Consider the following 22,660-nt stretch of genomic DNA (forward strand, 5'->3'; position numbering starts at 1 on the left):
TGTTCTAACGTAATTAAAATGGACCCTAACTTCTTAGATATACTTACCGTTTAAAAGTGGGCATTTAATTTCCAAATACATGGCGTTTTTAAAGTAATCTTTGATATTAATTCTCATTTTGAAATTAATTTCTCATTTAAATGTTTCTTCTCTGCAATCAGCCTCTGTGTTTTTTCAGTCTTTTAACTTTATTGAGGCTTTCAAAGGCTAAGTTTTGGTCAATGTCACAGTGCACTTGAAAATATGTGGGTTATTTTCAAATAACTTTTGATATTGATTTCTAATATAATTTCATAGTAAAAAGAGAACAGACTCTGTCCTTTCAATACCTTTAGACCATGAAACTTTTGCACCTTGTTTTTTTCACCTTGCTTTACGTCCCTGGATATGTTCCAGTGTCTCCTGATTTACAGTTCAGGAAATATGAACAGAGTTTGTATCCTGCTGTTATATGAAAACCGTATAAATCTTAATTGTTGAATTGGTTCACAGTGCTTTAAAGGTCTACTATATACCTCTATTTTTCTGTCTATTCATTCTATTGATTTTTGAGAGCTTGATACTAAAACTTTAACAAAAAATCTTAATTTACTTAAAAATAATTGTAATATTTAGTGGAACTGTATGTAACTTTTTTCTGTATTTTCCAAGTCTCCTGTAAATGTGTTAGCATACTTTTGTAATTTACAAAATAATAATAAAAAATAGGTCCCAAATTTAGCAATAGAAGTTTCAAATCACTTTTTCAGAATGTGAGGCCCCTAGATTTTTTTTTAAAAATCTAGATTCTTATCTAGAGTCATATTTTGGTGAATTTCAATAGTACTCACATATTCAGGCCCATGTTTCCTTGCCAACATCACTGTATTATTCTACGTATGTAAGTGAAATAAATTTTTCTAGATTTTTAAAAATACTTTCATTAAGAGCTTAGGAGTTACCTGTTTCCTGCACATTGTATGAGGCCGAAGCAGTAAAGAAACAAGGAATTTGCCCAGGGACACCATGCAAGGCAACAGACACCGGACTCTGACCTGGAGGGAGAGGCTGTGCTCCAGCCTTCTGTACATGCAACTGGCCAAGTGGGGTGGTGGAATGGAAAGACTGAAAAGGCTGGGAAGTGGAGGAAGGCCCACATGTGGGAACTTCAACAGGCCCCTGCATAAAGTCACTGAATTCTTCTTCATCAAGAAAGGCAGGTGATGGGGAGACAGTTTTAGTAGAATGAGATGATGTGGGATAATCTGCAAAACGGAAAATGGCAATGAAACACACAGAAATGAAATTAACAGGGGAAAAGAAACTGAGATGCAACACAACTCCAACAGAATACACTGAAACGTGAACAGTGGAGGTGACTAGGAAACACCGTGTAACAACAGTCAAACGGAATCGCACAGTGAATGCAAAGCACTTCGATGACCATCCATAAGTAACTTGTTGGTCTTCTTAAAAAAGAGGCTTTATAGCTATTTTGCACTTGGTTCAAAAGGAGAAAACTGTAAAATTCAAAATTTCTCTCCTTCTTTTATTAGAATAGCACTAATGTTTTTCCTTGAGACCACTAGTAATTTACATCAAAGTGGTGATTACTTTTGAAACTCAACTGATCTGTTTATTTGGATACTATTTTCTCAAACCAATATAAATAAGAAAATCTGCCTATATGCTGCTGAATACATTTTAGAGATATATGCTGATGACTAAATTTCATTATGCCAGTAAAATACAATGCATGACATATACTTATAATTTTTGATAAATCATGCCTAATTGATACACTTAGCATAGTTCATATTTCATATGAGGATGAAAGCTACTATACAGGGAATGAAAATTATAGGGGCAACAAGAACATCAAACACATTACCAAAGTGATGCTTTCTTGGGAGAAGCACCAAAATTAGGACACCATAAAGTGTTAAGTCAAATAACTTAGCAGCCAATCAGAAAAATAAACCCTAGCTAAGTGCTATGTTTAAAAGAACTCTGCCTCTAAAAGATACAAATGTCAGTATGGCTTTTTACGGTCAAATATGAGATTCACTTATGTAATAAACCTCTCTACAGGGATTAGGTTTAATACAAGGCTCATTCACAACACTATTATTGTTGCTTCTTCACACTGCAAACTTTGAATCGCTGTAACATTTATTAATACTAAAGTCTAATGTCACAAGGAGCAGTCTTTTTTTTTCTTTTAAAGCCCTCATTTGAAAAATGGGGACACTATGTGCTTCTCTTTTGGATCCATGAAATAAAACCTGGAAGCATTAAAGTTCTATGAATAATGCAAAATGACTATAAAAAAAAATTAAAAAGAAAAAAAAGCCATGTCATAATGAATCCCAACCCTCCCAATAATGGTTACTGAGAGTGTCTGAGAGCGTGTACTTGAGTTCTCAGTTTCAGTTCTCTGACCATTACTGGTAGAAAATAGCAATAATGGAAAACTGAGAGCTACTATGAATATTTTTAGATGGATCCTATTTGGGCTAAACCAATTTTTTTTTAGGCTATACCAATATTTCTTTGCATTTTACTGGAATTACTTTTATTCTATGTGGTATATATTTGACTTAAAAACTCATAGCTATAAATATATGATTAATAAGCATAAAAATTATGTGATGCAGTTTGTATATCCACTATTTTAAGATAAACAGTCTACAGGTGAAAATTAAAAGATGTCTTTGGTGGAAAAAGGCTGGAAACTCTTTAGGTGCTTTAGGCCTAGGTTTAAGATCCTAGCTGGAGAAGCTCTGGTAATTCCTTGGGCTTGCTTCAGAAAAAAAAGTATTTTTCTAGCTAAGCATGAAGCAGTTAACTAGAAACAGCTAACTGCATGCATGCTGAATGAACTCAAGAAATTAACTGAACATCAAAACCCCAATTTTTTATTTAACCTGTGAGGTTGTTAAACTATACTTGGCTGCCCAAGCGAGGCATTCTATATGGACAGAGCAGTATGTGACCTGGCAATGGCCATCCCTCTCTGCCTTCTTCTCCTTTTTCTAAGCTTCATGCTGGGTCCAATTTCACCGTTCCAATGACTGTACTTCAGTGATTCACTGACTAGCTTACTCAGCTGATACATTTTCACCTTGAGGTATGCTTCTCCTTTCTGAACTCATTCTGATCACTAATATCCATTCCCTTTGCAATCTCAGTACATATTTTACTTTGGGGCACATTTTTTGTAATGATAACCTGAGTATATAATCTAACAAGTGAAATTAATGGACAGAGGCAAAGCTGTCCCAGAAAGTCAAGAACTCATTACTGTGCCAACATTAGATTATTTCTTCCTGATATCACCTATAAAAGATACTATAAAGGTTTAAGATAAAATTTGTCAATATGATATATGCTAGGAAAAAATAGTATTTAGCTGAATTATTTATGAAAACTATTCACCCATTAATGGTATGTTAAACTTGAAATTAGCTGAGAATAAAATGTCAAAATATCAAAATTTAAAAAAGGATGTGGTAACAGCTATGTGAAGATAAGATTCATTTCAGCTGCTACATGTTTAACACACGTGCAGTCCCGCCCCCCCGCCCCCCACAAACTTCCTTTACTCTGCTTTATCAGGTACTTTTCCTTTGCTTATTTGATGATGACATAATGAAAGGAATATACAAAATAATGAAATAAAAACTACAAAGAAATGTATTTTCATTTCTACAAAGAAAAAACCAAAATTTCACAAGAAAATTAGACTTTTTAAAGGAATCATTGAGAAAATTTGTAAGTTGAATCACATTGAGTAAAACTTAAACTAGTTCACTAGTTCATAAAAAGTAAAATTAATTTAAAATAATAAGAATTCAATAGTAAACTCATTTACTACATTTGCTTTGAGTGAATGAATTTTACTAATGTTAACATACTCATTTCTACAGGAGATTTACAAGTGAAGTTGACATACTGACATTTACTAGAAGACAAGAAGGTTTCCCCCCCCGCCCCCGCAAGACAGTTATCTAGACCATAGTTCTTAATCCACTATAAATTTTAAAACATCTAAATCTGTATTTAGCTTGAAGGAAGAATTCAACACTCACTCTCCACACACACACACAATTCAACACTCACTCTCCACACACCTACACCGGTCAATTAAAAACACAGGGACTTCAATCATCTTCCATCAAAAGAAGATTACAATTAAAACTACCTGGAAGAATTCAACACTCACTCTACACACACACACACACACACACACACACACACACACACGCGCGCATGTCAATTAAAAGCACAGGGACTTCAACCATCTTCCATCAAAAGAAAATTAAAATTTAAACTACCTGGTTTCTTAGGGTGTGATGCTGGAGTAGGGTGCATCTTAGCATCTCTGGAAAACCCATCTAAGTTTCCTTTTATGGCTTCCAAAGCATCATCTCTACTCTTCTCTCCTGTCTGAGAGACAATAAATGTATATATATTTCTTCACTTACCTCTCACACTTTGTCCTAAATCCACACAAGTTGAAAGAGAACTGCAGATATTCAACTATTTCCAATATTTTACCACATATGTCAGGCAGTGAATTCTCCAAGTCAGAAAAACACGGACACATAGCAAAATAAAACAATACTCCATAGAATATTATTAAAAGGTCCATTACTTTAGGCCAGTGGTCCCCAACCTTTTTGGCAACAGGGGCCAGTTCGTGGAAGACAATTTCTCCACAGATGGGGACGGGGATGGGAGGTGTGTGGGGGGCGGGTGGGGCGATGGGGAAGGCGGAGAGTGTTTTAGCATAATTCAAGCACGTGACATTTGTTATGCACTTTATTTCTATTACATCAGCTCCACTTCAGATCATCGGGAAATTAGATCCCAGAGGCTGGGGACCCCTGCTTTAGGGTATAGGTGTTTGATATTAAGTCTCCAGTGTTAATGCTTTCCCAGAAAAGGTTATAAGCACCCCGAAGGTAGTACACACAGATGGAGAAGATAATGACTGACATCTCATTCCCTTCAACAATAAAGCCTCTTTACAGAAAAAGACAAGTCCTTCACTTTTGGACTTAAGACAAACGGAAAACCAATCAACCACACCTACGGCCTGGGCCTGGTGTCCCGGTGACAAAATCCACTGAATGAGTGAGAAGAGGCACACAAAGCGGGTGTGCTGTGGGGCGGAGTACGTTACCTTGGGTTTCACGCTACTCAGAAGTCTGAGCTTTTGCTTCTGCTCTTCAAACTGGCGTCTTTTTCTTTCTTCTTCCAAGAGCTTTTGCTGCTGTTCAAATCGTTTTCTGAAGGAAAAACAACCAGTAAAGAGCCAGCTTCGGAGATTATTAACAGTTAGATTCATACTTCTCTTACTAATAATTTCAGCAATGTCATCTTGCATTCCTAGAACTAAAACCTTCACTGATAATTGTATCTAATTTTCTGAAGATAATCCTATGTCTCCACTATATGAATTTCCAAATATATGAAATAAGTCTAGAAAATGATTTACCTAAATTATAGATGTGAACTTATTTCTTACCTTGCAAAAGTAGGAGACAACATTCTACATTCAAAGTACATATATAAAAAAAAACGGGGAGGTAGACAAAATATACACACTCTTTGCTCTGCATACAAAAAAGAAGCGTCTACTTGGGGAGGCCGTATCACACGTGAGAAAGAGCAACAGCTCTGGGAATCAGGAGGCCTGCACTCGGGTCCAGGTTCTTCCAGTAACTGTGTAGCCTGGGCTGACAAGTTGCTTATTTCTTTGGACTTCATTTTCCCCAGAGGTAACGTCAGTGGACTGAATTCTAGGATCTCTAAGGTCCCTTCTGGCTTTACACTTTTAAATAATAAGAGCATTTTAAAGATCTTTAAGGGCACTGTGACTGTTTCCTCTTCAAATCTGCATCACAGATTATCTGAGCATTTTAAACTTCAGTGCTATCATGCATCTTTATCCTTGTATCCTGAGGTTTCTTACTGTTGCTCCTCGGCAAACTGCTTCTGCATGTCTGGAGTGTACTGTGGGCCTGGAGGACGCATTCCCAGGAATGGTGCTTGTCCCAGGTAAGGCATTCCTCCTGCTGGTATTGGTCCCATTGGGATCCCTGCCTAGAAACAACAGACAAAGACTTAGGCTTAAAAAACATAATTTCTCCTCTTTTTATTTTTGGCTGTGCTACGCAGCATGTGGGATCAGTTCCCTGGCCAGGGATGCAACCTGTGCCCCCGGCAGTGGAAGCATGGGGTCTTAAGCACTGGATCGACAGGGAAGTCCCCACAACTTTTTCTTTCAACTACTACAAAGAAAAACTGTAGCTTCCATAACTTTTCTTATTTTTAATTAACAAACTATATAAATGCATTTTTAATAAAGCATAGCTTATTATTTTTTTAACTTTATTTATTTTTGGTTGCTCTGGGTCTTTATTGCTGTGCAAGGACTTTCTCGAGTTGAGGCAAGCAGAGGCTCCTCTTTAGTTGGTGGTGGGTGCTTCTCATCGCGGTAGCTTCCCTCGCAGAGCACGGGCTCTAGGGTGCTCGGGCATCGGTAGTCGTAGCCAATGGGCTTAACTGCCTGGTGCCACACGGAATCTTCCCGGACAAGGGAAGATGGAACCTGTGTCCCCTGCATTGGCAGGCAGATTCTTAACCACTGGACCACAAGGGAAGTCCTGTATTAATTCATTTTATGAAGATTCAAAGGACATAGGCTAAAAATAAAAAGCTCCCCTTAATATCTTGCCTCTTCCACTGCCTTCATGTCTTCAAGAGGACCACCACTGCTAACAGTCTAAGGAAGTGTCTGTCAAATCTTTCAGACTAGGAGTGTTAGAAAGCACACACACACACAAGTTTTATTCGGTGAGCTCACTGATCCATACTCTTTGAGGTGTTGTATCTTACTTGTCTTTGTATTTCTAGCAATAGATAAGAGCCTGGCATACTGCAGTTATTCCACAAATGAGATTAAACACGTATTTCCAATATGTATGACAGGATAATGAATATTTTGAGATTATTATACCCTTGGTATTCAAACTTTTACAGAAAAAAAAATATTTAATGAATACTAAATGACATATCAATACAATAGTATAGAGTTTACTGAAGTGTCCACAAGAATAGCATTGCACAAGAGCTAACCACAAAACTTCGTATGAATCATGATGATGGTGACGATGGAAATGATGGTTAATGGCTAATTTTCACTGAGTGAAAATGTCTCTATTCTTCAACCTTCTCCCTGAAAGGTTCCCCTTCATTTCCTAACTTGAAACTTGGCTATCCCTGGAAGCCCTCTCACTTGAAGACTGCTACTTTTCTTCCAACATTTCCTGTAAATGGACAATATTCTCTTTGGTTCTAAACCCCTTTTCTTGTCTCTTTTCCTCCAAAACCCTGGACACATTTTAATTTCTTGCAATCAGACTTCATCAGTTACTCTCCTACCCTATTTATGCCGTCTACTCCCTCACTCTTCAACTTCCAATCCTTGCTATGGTCCATTCTACTCTTAAACTGCTCCTGGTTATGGTCAACAATCATGGGGATGACTCATCTAACACCGGTGTCTCAGGCCTCCTCATCACAGTCATGTTCAACACACCACTCTAGCTTCCCATTCCATGGTCATCGCCCCGCTCACCTGGCCCAGTAGCTGCATCATCTCCAAAATCTTGATTTCAAGCATGCCAATAACTGACCACCACTTTCTATTCTTCCAGTTCATGCTCTCCAGTAATTCTTTTATTTCATTAATACTTCCCTCCCATCCATTAATCTTTCCACTTTCCCACCATCCATCAAGCCCATCATGCCCTCACTTCTCTTCTTGCTCAGCTTAGACTCCAGGACTCAATATTAAATATTCTTGTAAACATCCTTAGCTCCCCTACCTCTGGCTCCCTTGGTATGGTCACCTGGGACTTCATTCTTGTTAGTCAACTAATCATTTTCTCTTATCCTTATACCCAAACCACTTAATCTTACTGGAGAGAAAAACCTTGAAGAGTCACCTTAAATTCTTTTTAAACAATGTTTGTTTATTTTCGGCTGTGCTGGGTCTTTGCTGCTGTGAGGGCTTTTCTCTGCTTGCGGTGAGCAGGGGCTACTCGCTAGAGGCAGCGCACCCACTTCTCAGTGAGGTGGCTTCTCCATTGTGGAGCAGAGACTCCAGGGCGTGCAGACCTCAGCAGCTGCAGCTTCCAGGCTCTAGGGCACAGGCACGACAGTTGTGGTGCATGGGCCTGGGCACTCCGAGATACGTGGGGTCCTCCAGACCGGGGACTGAATCCATACCGCCTGCATTGGCAGGTGGATTCTTTGTCGCTGAGCCAGTAGGCAAGTTCAGTTCAGTTCAGTTGCTCAGTAGTGTCCAACTCTTTGCAACCCCATGAATCGCAGCACGCCAGGCCTCCCTGTCCATCACCAGCTCCCAGAGTTCACTCAGACTCACGTCCATCGAGTCGCTGATGCTATCCAGCCATCTCATCCTCTATCGTCCCCTTCTCCTCCTGCCCCCAATCCCTCCCAGCATCAGAGTCTTTTCCAATGAGTCAACTCTTCACATCCGGTGACCAAAGTATTGGGGTTTCAGCTTCAGCATCAGTCCTTCCAACGAACAACCAGGACTGATCTCCTTTAGGATGGACTGGTTGGATCTCCTTGCAGTCCAAGGGACTCTCAAGAGTCCTCTCCAACACCACAGTTCAAAAGCATCAATTCTTCGGCGCTCAGCTTTCTTCACAGCCCAACTCTCACATCCATATACGACCACTGGAAAAACCATAGCCTTGACTAGACGGACCTTTGTTGGCAAAGTAATGTCTCTGCTTTTGAATATGCTATCTAAGTTGGTCATAACTTTCCTTCCAAGGAGTAAGCATTCTTTTCATGGCTGCAGTCACCATCTGCAGTGATTTTGAAGCCCCCCCCCCCCCCCCCGGCCAAATAAAGTCTGATACTGTTTCCACTGTTTCCCCATCTATTTCCCATGAAGTGATGGGACCAGATGCCATGATCTTAGTTTTTTGAATGTTGAGCTTTAAGCCAACTTTTTCACTCTCCTCTTTCACTTTCATCAAGAGGCTTTTTAGTTCCTCTTCACTTTCTGCCATAAGGGTGGTATCATCTGCATATCTGAATTTCTGCCTACAAATCTCAAATGGTTTCCCAACATACGAGTCTTACAGGGACGCCTACTTGTAAGATTTCAATCCTTTGAGTTCCTTGAGATTTGCTATGGCCCAGCATATTTCAATTTCAATATTCCATGTTTGCTTAAAAACAAAGTAATTTTGAGGGCTTCCTTGGTGGTCCAGTGATTAAGACTCCACGCTCCCAAAGCAGGGACATGAGTCTGATGCCTGCTCGGGGAGCTAGGATCCTGTACGCCACACTGTGTGACCAAAACAAAAGTGTTTTGCAATTGTTGGACACAGTATCCTATTATCCATTAATCGTTTGTTCAGAAGCTCGTTTAAATGTGTATCTTTACTGACTGTGAACTTGTCTATTTCCCCTTATTTTTCCATCAGTTTCTGTCTTACACATTTTGAAACCAGGTTATTAGGTGCATACAAACTAATACCTTTCTGATGAATTTAATCTCTTATCAAATGAAATGCCCTCTTTACCTCCAGGCTTTTAAGGCTTTTTGCCTTAGAAGTATATTTTGTCTGATTTTCCTTTAATAGAAATCATGTTAGTATTTCCCTCAAAATTAAAAAAAAAAAAGTATTTCTTTTGAACTTTTCCAAAATACCTTCTTATTCTGAACCTTTATTGAGACCGTGGAAGACTGTTTCAAGGTTTAGAAGTAATACAATATGTGTAAAGTACCTGGAACACTGTTTAGCACATATGAGTAAATAAATAGCAGCTATTATAAAATAATTATCTTTAACATTAGAAGTAATACTGATGAAAGAATAGAATACTTTCAAAAACAGTAATGATTTCATTTTTTTCTGAAGCAAGATTCTTCAAATACAGAATTAAACAACTAGATAAGAAGAAAGAACACAATAGTTGTGAAACAGATACCATTTTATTACGTTCCTGCCAAACATCAGCCATAGAACTAGTCATTTGTATACATAATTCTCAATATATGTAAGATCATCAGAATTAGAGATAATTCTGATAATGATTAATAAGATGACCTTAATAAGAACAAATATTTATGAAGTCGGTATTAAGTTCCAAGGACTTTTCTAAGTGCTTTACATGTATCAATTAATTGAACCCTTATAATAAACCTCTGCAGTAGGTCCTCCTATTATTATCAATTTACAGATAAGGAAACTGAAGTAGAAAATAGTGAAGTATCTCACTCATTACTGGCAATGACAGACCCAGGATTAGAACCAGGCAGCTTCTGCTTCCAAAATCCATTTTCTCCATCATTATGCTATGCTGCCTGTCCAGTTACCAACAACCACCACCAAACTCAGACTTAAAATTGTTTTAAATGTTTTTTTCTGTCTATTCATATGCTCAGACATATTACCTGTTCAATGAATACTAGCAACCTGGCAGGTTTATAAATAGTTCCCAGTACTTAACAACTGAAGTTACAAGTAATATTGCTTAATTACTAACACTCTATTCTAAATCCTGGATGGTGGTGGCCATGCAAATTTATTTTTAATCACAGTGTGGTTCTCTTGCCGCTAAAAATTAGTGCCAAAGTCCTAGTATTATATTTCTCCTTCTCCCACTATAATGTAATCAGCTCCTTATTTTTCTCCAGTTTTATTGAGATAATTTGACATATGATAATATTGTATAAGTTTAAGGTAGGTAACATGCTTATTTGATACACTTGTTTATATATCACAAAATGGTTACCATCATAGCATTAACTAACACTTCTGTCATGTCACATAATTATCATTTCTTTTTTGAGGTAAGGGATTAAATTTCTTTTTAAATTTTGACTTAGTTTACCCAAATCAAAACTTGTTCTTAGTTATGTTCAGTAACATAGAACACAGAAGAAATCACTCAAATCAAACAGGCTAAAAGACAAAATGAGATATTCCACAAAAATAATAAAGAATGAAAGAAGATGTTATTATCCACACTGCCTTTCTAGTTACACAATTCTGTCCTTCAAGAAGATTCAAACTTTCTAAATGGCATTGTGTGTTTCTCCTACTCCTTAAAAGTAACTTCATGCATGTCATACAGCCTAATTTTATGCTTTCTTTTGAAATCCAGATAAACTGAAAGGTTAAGAGATACCAATCCTTATCTATACAGTGAATGAATAACACAACAACAACAAAAAAAAAACCAACCCACTCAGAAATCTGAGATATGTTCATAAACCACTAAAAGACTAAAACATAAATAAGTTACCCCCAAGTTGAAAGATACCCAAGACTACTGAAAACCTGAACAGGTGGAGAGCTGCGACAGGAAGACTAAACGAGTGAAAATGTCAATTTCGATCCAAATCCCGACAGGTTTTACATGGAGTTTGATCAACTGATCTCAAAATTCATACTGAAGGGGATGTGGCCATGAATAGCCATAATTCTTTAAAAGAACAACAGAGGCTCCACTCCATCAGATAAAGGCTCATCTTGGGTTAGAACATTTAAGACAGTAAGACATTTACTGATGCAGGTATAGACACATATAGCAATGAGACAAACAAAAGAGCTTAAAAACTAAAGAAAGCATATGAAGAAATTAGGCATTACAGGAGCAATCTTAGATTTCAACAGGTACAGAATGGGCTACCGATAAATGATTGGGGGACAACCGTGTATTCAAATAAAAAATAAAATTAGGCCCTTCAGCATCACACTGATACCCAAAGAACAATTCCAGGTAGGTTAAAGACCTATATATAAAAAATTTAACTTTTCAATAAGAAAATACAGGAGAATATCAGTACTACCTCTGGGTTTGATTATGTCATAGATGAGATACAAAAAGCTCAAACCATAAAAGAAATGATTTTACCCATCAGACTTAACTTCTACAAAACATGACACCATTGACAAAGTTAATAAATAAGCCAAAGTCTAGAAGGACATACTGACGGCACAAATAACCACAAAGGTTAGAATCCAGAATCCAGAACGAACACTTATACAGAGTGAAGTAAGCCAGAAAGAAAAGTAAGCCAGAAAGAAAAGCAGCAATACAGTACACTAACGCATATATATGGAATTTAGAAAGATGGTAACGATGACCCTGTATGCGAGACAGCAAAAGAGACGCAGATGTATACAGCAGTCTTTTGGACTCTGTGGGAGGAGAGGGTGGGATGATTTGAGAGAACAGCATTGAAACATGTGTATTATCATATGTGAAACAGATCGCCAGTCCAGGTTCGATGCATGAGACAGGGTGCTCAGGGCAGGTGCACTGGGATGACCCTGAGGGATGGGGTGGGGAGGGAGCTGGGAGGGAGCTGTGAGGGAGGGTCAGGATGAGGAACACATGTACACCCGTGGTGGATTCATGTCAATGTATGGCAAAAAACACTACAATATTATAAAGTAATTATCCTCCAATTAAAATAAATTTTAAAAAATCAATAAACTCAAAACAGAAAGCAAAAAATTGGGGGCAACTTAAATGTCCATCAACAGAAGAATATATATATATTTTTTCATGCAACATAATACTACATAGCAGGTGTGTGTGTGTGTGTATGTGCACATGTGTGTGCGCTCAGTCATGTCTGACTCTTTGGGACCCCACAGACTGTAGCCCGCCAGCTCCTCTGGAATTTTCCAGGCAAGAATACTGGAGTTGGTTGCCATTTCCTTCTCAGTTGATGGATCCCTCTTCCAACCTAGGGATTGAACCCATGTCTCTTTTGTATTTCCTACACTGGCAGGTAGATTCTTTACCACTGTGCCACCTGGGAAGCCCCAGCAGCTATATGAACAATTAAAAAAAAAAACCTTTAATGATACAGTTATAATTTTCTTCCTCTATTTCCCCAGAGATTATCACTGTCATAAATTCACTTTTGTTTCCTTTCATTTCCATATATGTTTATATAATTCATGAATGTCATAACCTCTAGGTTTTAAAATTTTACATGTGTTTCCTTCTGTATTTGACTTTTTTCACTTAACAATGGTTTTCTCCAAAGATTTATCCCAGTTATGGAATGATGCTGATGAAAAATACAAAACGGTGTTGGAAGAAATTAGTCATAAATAAACAGAAACATAATCCATATTTCACGGATTGGAAGACTTAATATTGTTAAAATGTTAATGTTACCCAAAGCAATCTACAAAAGAAATCCCTGTAAAAATCCCAATGAGATTTTTGCAGCAATAAAAAAATCCATCCTAAAATTCATTCAGAATCTCAAGGGACCCCTCATAGTCAAACAATCTTGAAAAAGAACAACAAAACTGGAGGACTCAAGCTTCCAGATTTCAAAACCTACCACCAAACTACAGCTATCAAAACAGTAATAGTACCGCCATAAAGTGGGCTTCCCTTTTGGCTCAGCTGGTAACGAATTCGCCTGCAATGCAGGAGACCTGGGTTCGATCCCTGGGATGGGAAAACCCCCTGGAGAAGGGAATGGCTACCCACTCCAGTATTCTGGCCTGGAAAATTCCATGGTCTGTATAATTCATGGGCTTGCGAAGAGTCGGACACGACTGAGCGACCTGCACTTCACTTTCACTGGCATAAAGTACAGCATATAGACCAGTGGAAAAGAACAGAAAGCCAGAAATAAACTCTTGTACATATGGGTCAAATGATTTTTGATGAAGGTGCTAAGACCATTCTCTGGGTAAACGACAGTCTTTTTCAACAAATGGTGGTCATCAACAGAACTGGGCCCTTAGCCAACACCATATACAAAAATTAACTCCAAATGGATCAAGAACCAAAATGTAAGAGCTAGAACAATAAAGCTCTTGGTAAAAAACATAGAACAGAAACTTCAAAACACTGGATTTTGCAATGATTTCTTGAATATGACATCAGGCACAGTTAACAAAAGAATGAATAGACAACCTGGACTTCAAGAAAATTTTTAAAATGTGTATATTAAGAGACACAACCCACAGAGTAAAAAGGCAACCCACAGAATGGGAGTTAATATTTGCAAATCACATATATGATAAGGAATTCATGTCCAAAATAAACAGGAAACTCCTAAAACTCAACAACAAAAAACTCAATTCAAAAATGGGCAAAGAACTTGAACAGACATTTCTCCAAAGATATTCAAATGGCCAATAGGACCGTGAAAAAATACTCAACATCACTAATCATGAGAAATGCAAATCAAAACCATGAGATTTCACTTCACACTCATTACTATGGCTCCTATCAAAAAACATAGAATGTCAAAACACGGGATATGCAGCTCAAAAGGCTGAATCCTAACGTGGACTATGAACTGCAGTTCATCGAAATGCATCAGTACTGGCTCACTAATGTCACTGACTCTAACAAATGTGCCACACTAACACAGGATGCTGAGGAGACTGCATACTGGAGGAGGGAAGGCGGTGTGATGGAGAGTCCTGTGCTTTCCAGTCAAGTTTTTACAAAACGACAACTCCTCTGAAAAACACAGTCAAGTAATTAAAAACAACAACAACAAACAAGTGTTGCAAGGATGTGGAAAAACTGAAACTCTTTTGTATTGTTGGTGGGAATAAAATGGTACAGCTTCTGTGGAAAATAGTATGGAGGTTCCTCAAAGAATCAAAATAGAACTACCATATGACTCAGCAATTCCATTTCTGAGTACACACGCAAAAGAATTGAGAACAGAGTCTAGAAGAGACAGTGGTACATCCATATTCATAGCAACTTCATTCACAATAGCTAAAACACAGAAGCAACCCAAGTGTCCACAGACCAACAAAAGGATAAGTAAAAGGTGGTATGTGCACACAACGGACGTTAGTCTTAAAAAGGAAGCAAATTCTGCAATATGTTACAACACAGATAAACCTTGAGCATTATGCCGGTGAAAATAAACCAGTCACAAAAAGACAAAGACTGTATGCCTCTATTTACATGAGGTACTTGCTGCTGCTAAGTCACTTTAGTCGTGTCCGACTCTGTGCGACCCCATAGACGGCAGCCCACCAGGCTCCCCCGTCCCTGGGATTCTCCAGGCAAGAACACTGGAGTGGGTTGCCATTTCCTTCTCCAATGCATGAAAGTGAAAAGTGAAAGGAAGTCGCTCAGTTGTGTCCGACTTTTAGCGACCCCATGGACTGCAGCCCACCAGGCTCCTCCGTCCATGGGATTTTCCAAGCAAGAGTAGAGTAGTCAAAATCACAAAGACTTAAAGTATAAGGGTGGATGCATGGGGTTGGAGGGAGGGAAGAATGGGGAGTTATCGTACAATAAGTGTAGTTTTAGATTTATAAAATGAAGAGAGTTACAAGAATGGATGGTGGTAATGGCTGCATAACAATGTGAATATATTTAATACCACTAAACTGTACACTTAAAAATAGTTAACATGGTAAACTTTATGTGTATTTTACTGTAGCAATGTTGGAGAAAACATGGGAGAAATCATATTACACAGCTATCATAATCATGACTAGCAGACACACGCATCAGTGGACTGAAATAGAGAACCTAGAAAAACACCCAGATAAACATGCCTAAGTGCTATGATTAACTATGTTGCCACTCTGATCTCGAACTTCCAGCCTCTAGAACTGGGAAAAATAAATTTCTGTTGTTCATAAGCTATCCAATCTCTCATATTTTGTTACGGTAGCCTGAACAGACTAAAAAACAAGACAAAAACTGACAAAATATCTGCAAACCACACATCCAACAAAGGGCTAGTATGCAGAATACACAGAGACCTCTTGACGCTCAACAGTTGATAGCTTATGGTGAACGATGTCAGAATCTGTGGTCTCTGAAGGAGAAAATTTCTCTCTGGGACCCAAAAGACGCAGTCTCAGCCACTCAAGAGCTTTGTGTAACAAAGGCGTATTATAGTGACAGGGTCGAGTGAGCCCCCACCAAAGGCACTGAAAGCAGGCAGCAGAGTGCCGGCCTCGCCAGCTGCGACCACGCACTACGCGCCCTTCAACATGCTGCTGAGAGCAGACGGAGACCGCCCTTCACGGCTGTGCGGACTCCATTAGACCCTTTCCCAAGGCACACATCCTGGAGACAACTTCAGTACAAGGTTAGCCAGAAGGAACCTGTTCCAGTCAAGACGGTTCTGGGCGAGATACATTGTTGCTGAGAAATAGGCTCCCAGGCAAGATTCGTTACAATTTTAATTATTAACGGTAGAGTCTAAGAAAAGCATTTCCACCAGTAAGACACTGTGCCTGTGATCATTAGCTCCTAAAGAAAGGCCAGTTCTTGGGCAAGATACATTGTTGCACAAGGCTTCAGGAAAGCAAGAGGGAGAAAGTTCACCTCCTCCTTAAAGGGCCCAGGCCTGCCTAAGCTTTAACTCTCTCACAGTAAAATAAAAACAAAACAAAACAAAAATCCAACAAGAAAATGGACAGAAGATAGGAACAGACACTTCTTCGAAGAGAATATAAGGACAGAAAGCAAGCACATGCAAATATGTCTAGCATCACTAAAGAAAAACCAATATGGAGGCTGCACTCTGAATATATCCCTAGACCACAGGCTCACAGCCACATAACCAAATTGTAACACTGTTCTGATTTCCCTGAAATACTGCCTGACCTTAAACAAAACCTAAGCTTTCTTCATGTCAATGTGACCTCACAGTATTCTAGCTAATAAGCTAAAAAAAAGTAAGCTTAGCAATGAAAAGGAAAGTGAATTTCTAGAAACCAATCACAGTAGAAAACAATGAATTCATTCATGTTTAGAATGAACTGCTGGAATTACTTGTGGTTTGAGGTCTCCCTGTTCAGGAATAATTTGTTTCTTGCCCAATAAAATATCCATATCAAGTAAAGCTCCCTGAATTTTCTTTTTTGACATTAGTCACAAGGGAAATGCAAATTAAAATCATGAGATATCACAACACACCTATCAACTGGCTAAAACAAAATAATACCAAATGCTAGGAAGGATGCAGAGAAACTGGATCACTCCTATATTGCCTGTAAGAATGTAAACGGGTATAACCACTATAGAAAATAGTTTAACAATTTCTTCAGAAACTAAACTTCCAAATACCATGCCATCCAGCATTCCTGGGCATTAATCCCAGAGAAATGAAGCCTTATGTTCAAAAATCTCTGTCACAGCTAAAAAGTAAAAACAGTCCAGATGTCCTTCAGTGGGTAAATGGTTAAGCAGACAATAGTATATCCAATAATGGAATATCACTCAATAATAAAAATGAAGGGAAATATTGATGCATGCAACAACCTGGATGAATTTAAAAAGAAATTATACAGAGCAAAAAAAGCTAATCTCATAAAAGGTTAGTGATTCAATTTAGGTAATGCTGCAATCATATACCTATAGAAATGGGGAACATTAGTGATTGACAAGGGTTAGGAACAGTTGATGCCTTTGAACTGTGGCGGTGGAGAAGACTCTTGAGAGTCCCTTGGACTGCAAGGAGATCCAACCAGTCCATTCTGAAGGAGATCAGCCCTGGGATTTCTTTGGAGGGACTGATGCTGAAGCTGAAACTCCAGTACTTTGGCCACCTCATGTGAAGAGTTGACTCATTGGAAAAGACTCTGATGCTGGGAGGGATTGGGGGCAGGAGGAGAAGGGGACGACCGAGGATGAGATGGCTAGATGGCATCACTGACTTGATGGACGTGAGTCTGAGTGAACTCCGGGAGTTGGTGATGGACAGGGAGGCCTGGTGTGCTGTGATTCATGGGGTCGCAGAGTCGGACACGACTGAGCGACTGAACTGAAGTGGGAGGGACGTGAATTTGGTTACAAAATGGCAACATGAGGAGATCCCTGGGGTGGTAGGAATGTTCTGTATTTTGACTCTATCAATGCCAACATCCAGCTGTGATATTATACTATCATTCTCCAAGTAGTTACCACTGAGGGACTCTTTGTATTATTTCTTATATACACATGTACCTACTTAACCTCAAAATTAAAGGTTTAACTAAAAATGGTTTACTGGCTCACACATTGTTCATCATATATTTCATTCTTACCTGTATACCTGAAATATTTTGAATATTAACCTCAAAACATATTCAAAATCTTGTAAAGTGTGTTCTTTTAATGAGTTCTGGGGAGTAGAAGGCTATGAGGCAACCAAAACTAATTTTCATCTTTGACTTTTATCTGTGTATCCTTCAAAGATTTAAGGGATGACTAAAGAATAAGAGGCATTCTTCACACACGTCTGTGGTTGGCTAAGGCTACCAAGTTTGGAGGAAAAACGTAAGATTTCTGTACGTTTCTCCTTTAAGAATAGTGAACAGATTCCAAGTAGCATACAATACCTGCCAGCAAGACTAAAGGTTAAGGAGAAAGATTTTGGATTCTTTATCATTTTTAAAAATTTATTTGTTTAGGCTGCACTGGGTCTTCATTGCTGCCTGTGGGCTTTCTCTAGTTGCGGCAAGCAGGGTCTACTCTTTGCAGGATCTTCCTGAGCAGGGATCAAACCCATGTTCCTTGTATTGGCAGGTGGATTCTTAACCACTGGACCACCAGGGAAGTCTCTTTGCTTTACGATCATTTAGGAGCTCCTGATACTGAGGGAAATTATTTCGGTGGTATCAAACCTAGTAGTTCACTTATTTACTGTTGCTGTGTATATTAGAGATCCTTACTGTCTTTTGGTTGTTTCAGACTAACACATTTTTTCAGATAATTACATAAGTCAGAAGGGGCTTCCCAGGTGGTGCAGTGGTGAAGAACCCACCTCCCAATGCAGGAGACGCATGTTCAATACCTGGGTTGAGAAGATCTCCTGGAGAAGGAAATGGTAACCTATTCCAGTATTCTTGCCTGGAAAAATTCCATGTACAGAGAAGACTGAGGGCTACAGTCATTAGGTCACAATGAGCACACACACACGCAAATCAGAAAACAGTATTTAGTGTGAAGTTGATTTTTAAATTGTATCATTTGTTAAGATTTCAGCAGGAAGCTTCAGTTCAGTTTAGTTGCTCAGTCGTGTCTGACTCTTTGTGACCCCATGAATCACAGCATACTAGGCTTCCCTGTCCATCACCAACTCCTGGAGTTCACTCAAACTAATGTCCATTGAGTCGGTGATGCCATCCAGCCATCTAACCCTCTGTCGTCCCCTTCGCCTCCTGCCCCCAATCCCTCCCAGCATCAGGGTCTTTTCCAATGAGCCAATTCTTGGCATGAGGTGGCCAAAGTATTGGAGTTTCAGCTCTAGCATCAGTTCTTCCAATGAACACCCAGGACTGATTTCCTTTAGAATGGACTGGTTGGATCTCCTTGCAGTCTAAAGGACTCTCAAGAGTCTTCTCTAACACCACAGTTCAAAAGCATCAATTCTTTGGCACTCAGCTTTCTTCACAGTTCAACTCTCACATCCATACATGATCACTGGAAAAACCACAGCCTTGACTAGATGGACCTTTGTTGGCAAAGTAATGTCTCTGCTTTTGAACATGCTGTCTAGGTTGGTCATAACTTTCCTTCCAAGGAGTAAGCATCTTTTAATTTCATGGCTGCAGTCACCATCTGCAGTGATTTTGGAGCCCAAAAAAATAGTCTGACACTGTTTCCACTGTTTCCCCATCTATTTCCCATGAAGTGATGGGACCAGATGCCATGATCTTCATTTCCTAAATGTTTAGGCCAACTTTTTTGCTCTCCTCTTTCACTTTCATCAAGAGGCCCTTTAGTTCCTCCTCACTTTCTGCCATAAGGGTGGTGTCATCTGCACATCTGAGGTTATTGATATTTCTCCGGGCAATCTTGATTCCAGCTTGTGTTTCTTCCAGTCCAGCATTTCTCATGATGTACTCTGCATAGAAGTTAAATAAGCAGGGTGACAATATACAGCCTTGACGTACTCCTTTTCCTATTTGGAACCAGTCTATTGTTCCATGTCCAGTTCTAACTGTTGCTTCCTGACCTGCATACAGGTTTCTCAAGAGGCAGGTCAGGTGGTCTGGTATTCCCATCTCTTTCAGAATTTTCCACAGTTTATTGTGATCCACACAGTCAAAGACTTTGGTGTAGTCAATAAAGCAGAAATAGATGTTTTTCTGGAACTCTCTTGCTTTTTCAATGATCCAGAGGATGTTGGCAATTTGATCTCTGGTTCCTCTGCTTTTTCTAAAACAAGCTTGAACATGTGGAAGTTCACAGTTCACGTATTGCTGAAGCAGGAAGCTTACTAAATCTTAATTAGAAACACACAGTATTCTTTGGTGGACTGTTAACAATGACTTGCTGCCCTTACTATAAGAAGTTGGCACATCCCTCTGTGGTGTGCATTCCTCCTGGTAGACTCCCCATTGATGTTTGTTTGGGCCACGTTACCTTTGTAAGCAGAAGTGATTGATAACTCCTACCTTTGACAGAAAGCTTTAAAAGACATCACAGGGTTTGGTCATCTCTTTTCATTTATGCCAGGAGTTGGGATGTCCTAGGTAAAGGTCTCAGGATAAAGAACACGGAGCTGAGTCAGAGCCAACTCATCCAAGGACATGTATCTCAAATGAGAAATCTGTTTCTGTAAGTCATTGAGACCTAGGGATTTTTGTTTCTGCAGCATAACCTAGTGAAAGCTGAGTAACTTGAACTGAAACCCTACAAAAGCTTAATTTATTCCCATTTTCTTCCTAGTGGAGATGAATAAAGAATGGTTTGGGGATTTCCCCAGGTGGTCCAGAGGTTAAGAATCACCTGCCAATGCAGAGGACACAGATTTAGTCCCTGGTCCAAGAAGATTCCACATGCCATGGGGCAACCAAGCCCCTGTGCCCCCACTACTGAGCACATGTGCCGTAGAGCCCGTGCTGTGGAACGAGAGAAGCCACTGCAGTGAGAAGCCCACGCGCCACAACCAGAGCACAGCCCCCACCAGACGCAGCTGGAGAGAGCCCGCACGCAGCGACGAAAACCCGGCACAGCCAAGATTTTAAAAGGTAGATAAAATTTAAAAAAGAGAATGATTTGGAAGTTTTCCTAAATCTTTACAGACAACATAGAAACTTTATTTGCTTAAATGACTTCAATGTGACAATGGTTTAAACTTAAATGCTGATTAACTGAACATTATTTATAAGTTATATACACATGCTCTTATACTAATATATACATAAAACATGCAGAAATAGAAAATTTTAAATAATTAGGTAAAAAATGAAATCTATGGCACTTAAAATATTAATAATACAAAATTCTTTTGCTCTGGTTTATTTGTGAATGATTTTTTCCCCCTTTTTTCCTTCTCCTTCTCCCTTTAAAAAAAATAAGATAACACTTTTTTAATTCCACCAAAGATTTGACTCCTGGATTCAGTTTACTTGGTTTAAATGGATACCATGGCTGAAGAAGATAGTTTACAAAGATAAGGAAATCTAAATGGATACGGATAAAGCCCATTTCTTAGGCTGCACTTATTAAATCATGATGTTATCAATTTCACTCACCAATTCTAAATCAAAACAAAACAGAATTATTTGCTTTAATCTACACTATCTGCAATCATGACCAGTTGTACAGGGACACATGTTCAGCATGACAGCAGGAAAACTCTTTAATTCCATTGCAACTCTCAGATTTCCATTTATGTCTCATTTTAAGTGTTATTTTCACCCAACCCCTCGCTTTTTTAATTGAAAACTTACAGAAAACTTGAATGAACACTATAAAATTAACATTTTGCTTTGTTTCTACACTTCTATACTTTTTTTTTGGTTGAGCCACTTACAGGTAAATTGTAGACATAATTTCTTTTTTTAAAAAACAAAGAGAAAGTAAATATGAGGTTTATCAACTCCAATGAGTAATAGCATCTAGCTAGTATTTGGTAATACTGTTTTGACTCACCATATTTATTTTTTGGTTATCCTTTGTTAGAACGAATGAGGTTTTCTATTTACTTAATAAGAAAAAACTCCTTTAAGAATTTTTTTAAAACATAACCAATTAAAAGTTAAATAAATAATACATGGCAAAAAAAGCCCACTCCTGTAATCAAGACAGTGGAGTAGAAGGATGTGTGCTCATCTTCTGCAAGAGCACCAACAACACAAATACCTGCTGAACAGCCATTGACAGGAGGATGTTGTAACCCACCAAAAAAAGAATAGCCTATGGCCAAGGACAAAGGAAAAGCCACAAGTAGGAGGGGCGTAATCACATTAAAATCAAATCCCATACTTGCCAGGTAGGCGACCCACAAACTGGAGAACAATAATACCAAAGAAGGTATTGCACTGTTGCAAAGCCTCTAGGCCCCACATCAGACTTTCCAACCTGAGGATCCAGCAAAGGGACAGGGAACCCCCAAGGAATCTGACTCTGGACAGTGGGATTTGATTACAGAACTTCCATAGCACTTGGCAAAACAGAGACTCTTGGAGGGCACAAACAAAACCTTGTGTGCACCAGGACCCAAGGGAAAGGAACAGTGAGCTCACAAGACTGAGCCAGACCTGCCTGTGAGTGTTTGAGGATCTCCCCGTGGAGGCGTGGGTTGGGGCAGTGGCGCATATTCACTGTATTTCAAAGAAAGCCACCTAAGATGCAGACCACACTTATTTCTAAATAT

General features: G+C 38.9%; 1 protein-coding gene across 1 annotated transcript in view; it reads right to left on the reverse strand.

Annotated features, from left to right (window-relative positions):
* The window catches only part of SYNRG (synergin gamma), an 88,246-nt gene that overhangs the window by 54,239 nt on the left and 11,347 nt on the right, over positions 1 to 22,660 (reverse strand). The window contains exons 4-7 of the mRNA XM_052657740.1: positions 5,960 to 6,090; positions 5,168 to 5,273; positions 4,317 to 4,428; positions 1,035 to 1,244 (exon numbers count right to left, since the gene is read on the reverse strand). Of these exons, the coding sequence (XP_052513700.1) occupies positions 1,035 to 1,244; positions 4,317 to 4,428; positions 5,168 to 5,273; positions 5,960 to 6,090 (559 nt within the window). The remainder of the gene's footprint in view (positions 1 to 1,034; positions 1,245 to 4,316; positions 4,429 to 5,167; positions 5,274 to 5,959; positions 6,091 to 22,660) is intronic.

This window comes from Budorcas taxicolor, chromosome 19, assembly GCF_023091745.1.
Source record: "Budorcas taxicolor isolate Tak-1 chromosome 19, Takin1.1, whole genome shotgun sequence".
Lineage (NCBI taxonomy): Eukaryota > Metazoa > Chordata > Mammalia > Artiodactyla > Bovidae > Budorcas > Budorcas taxicolor.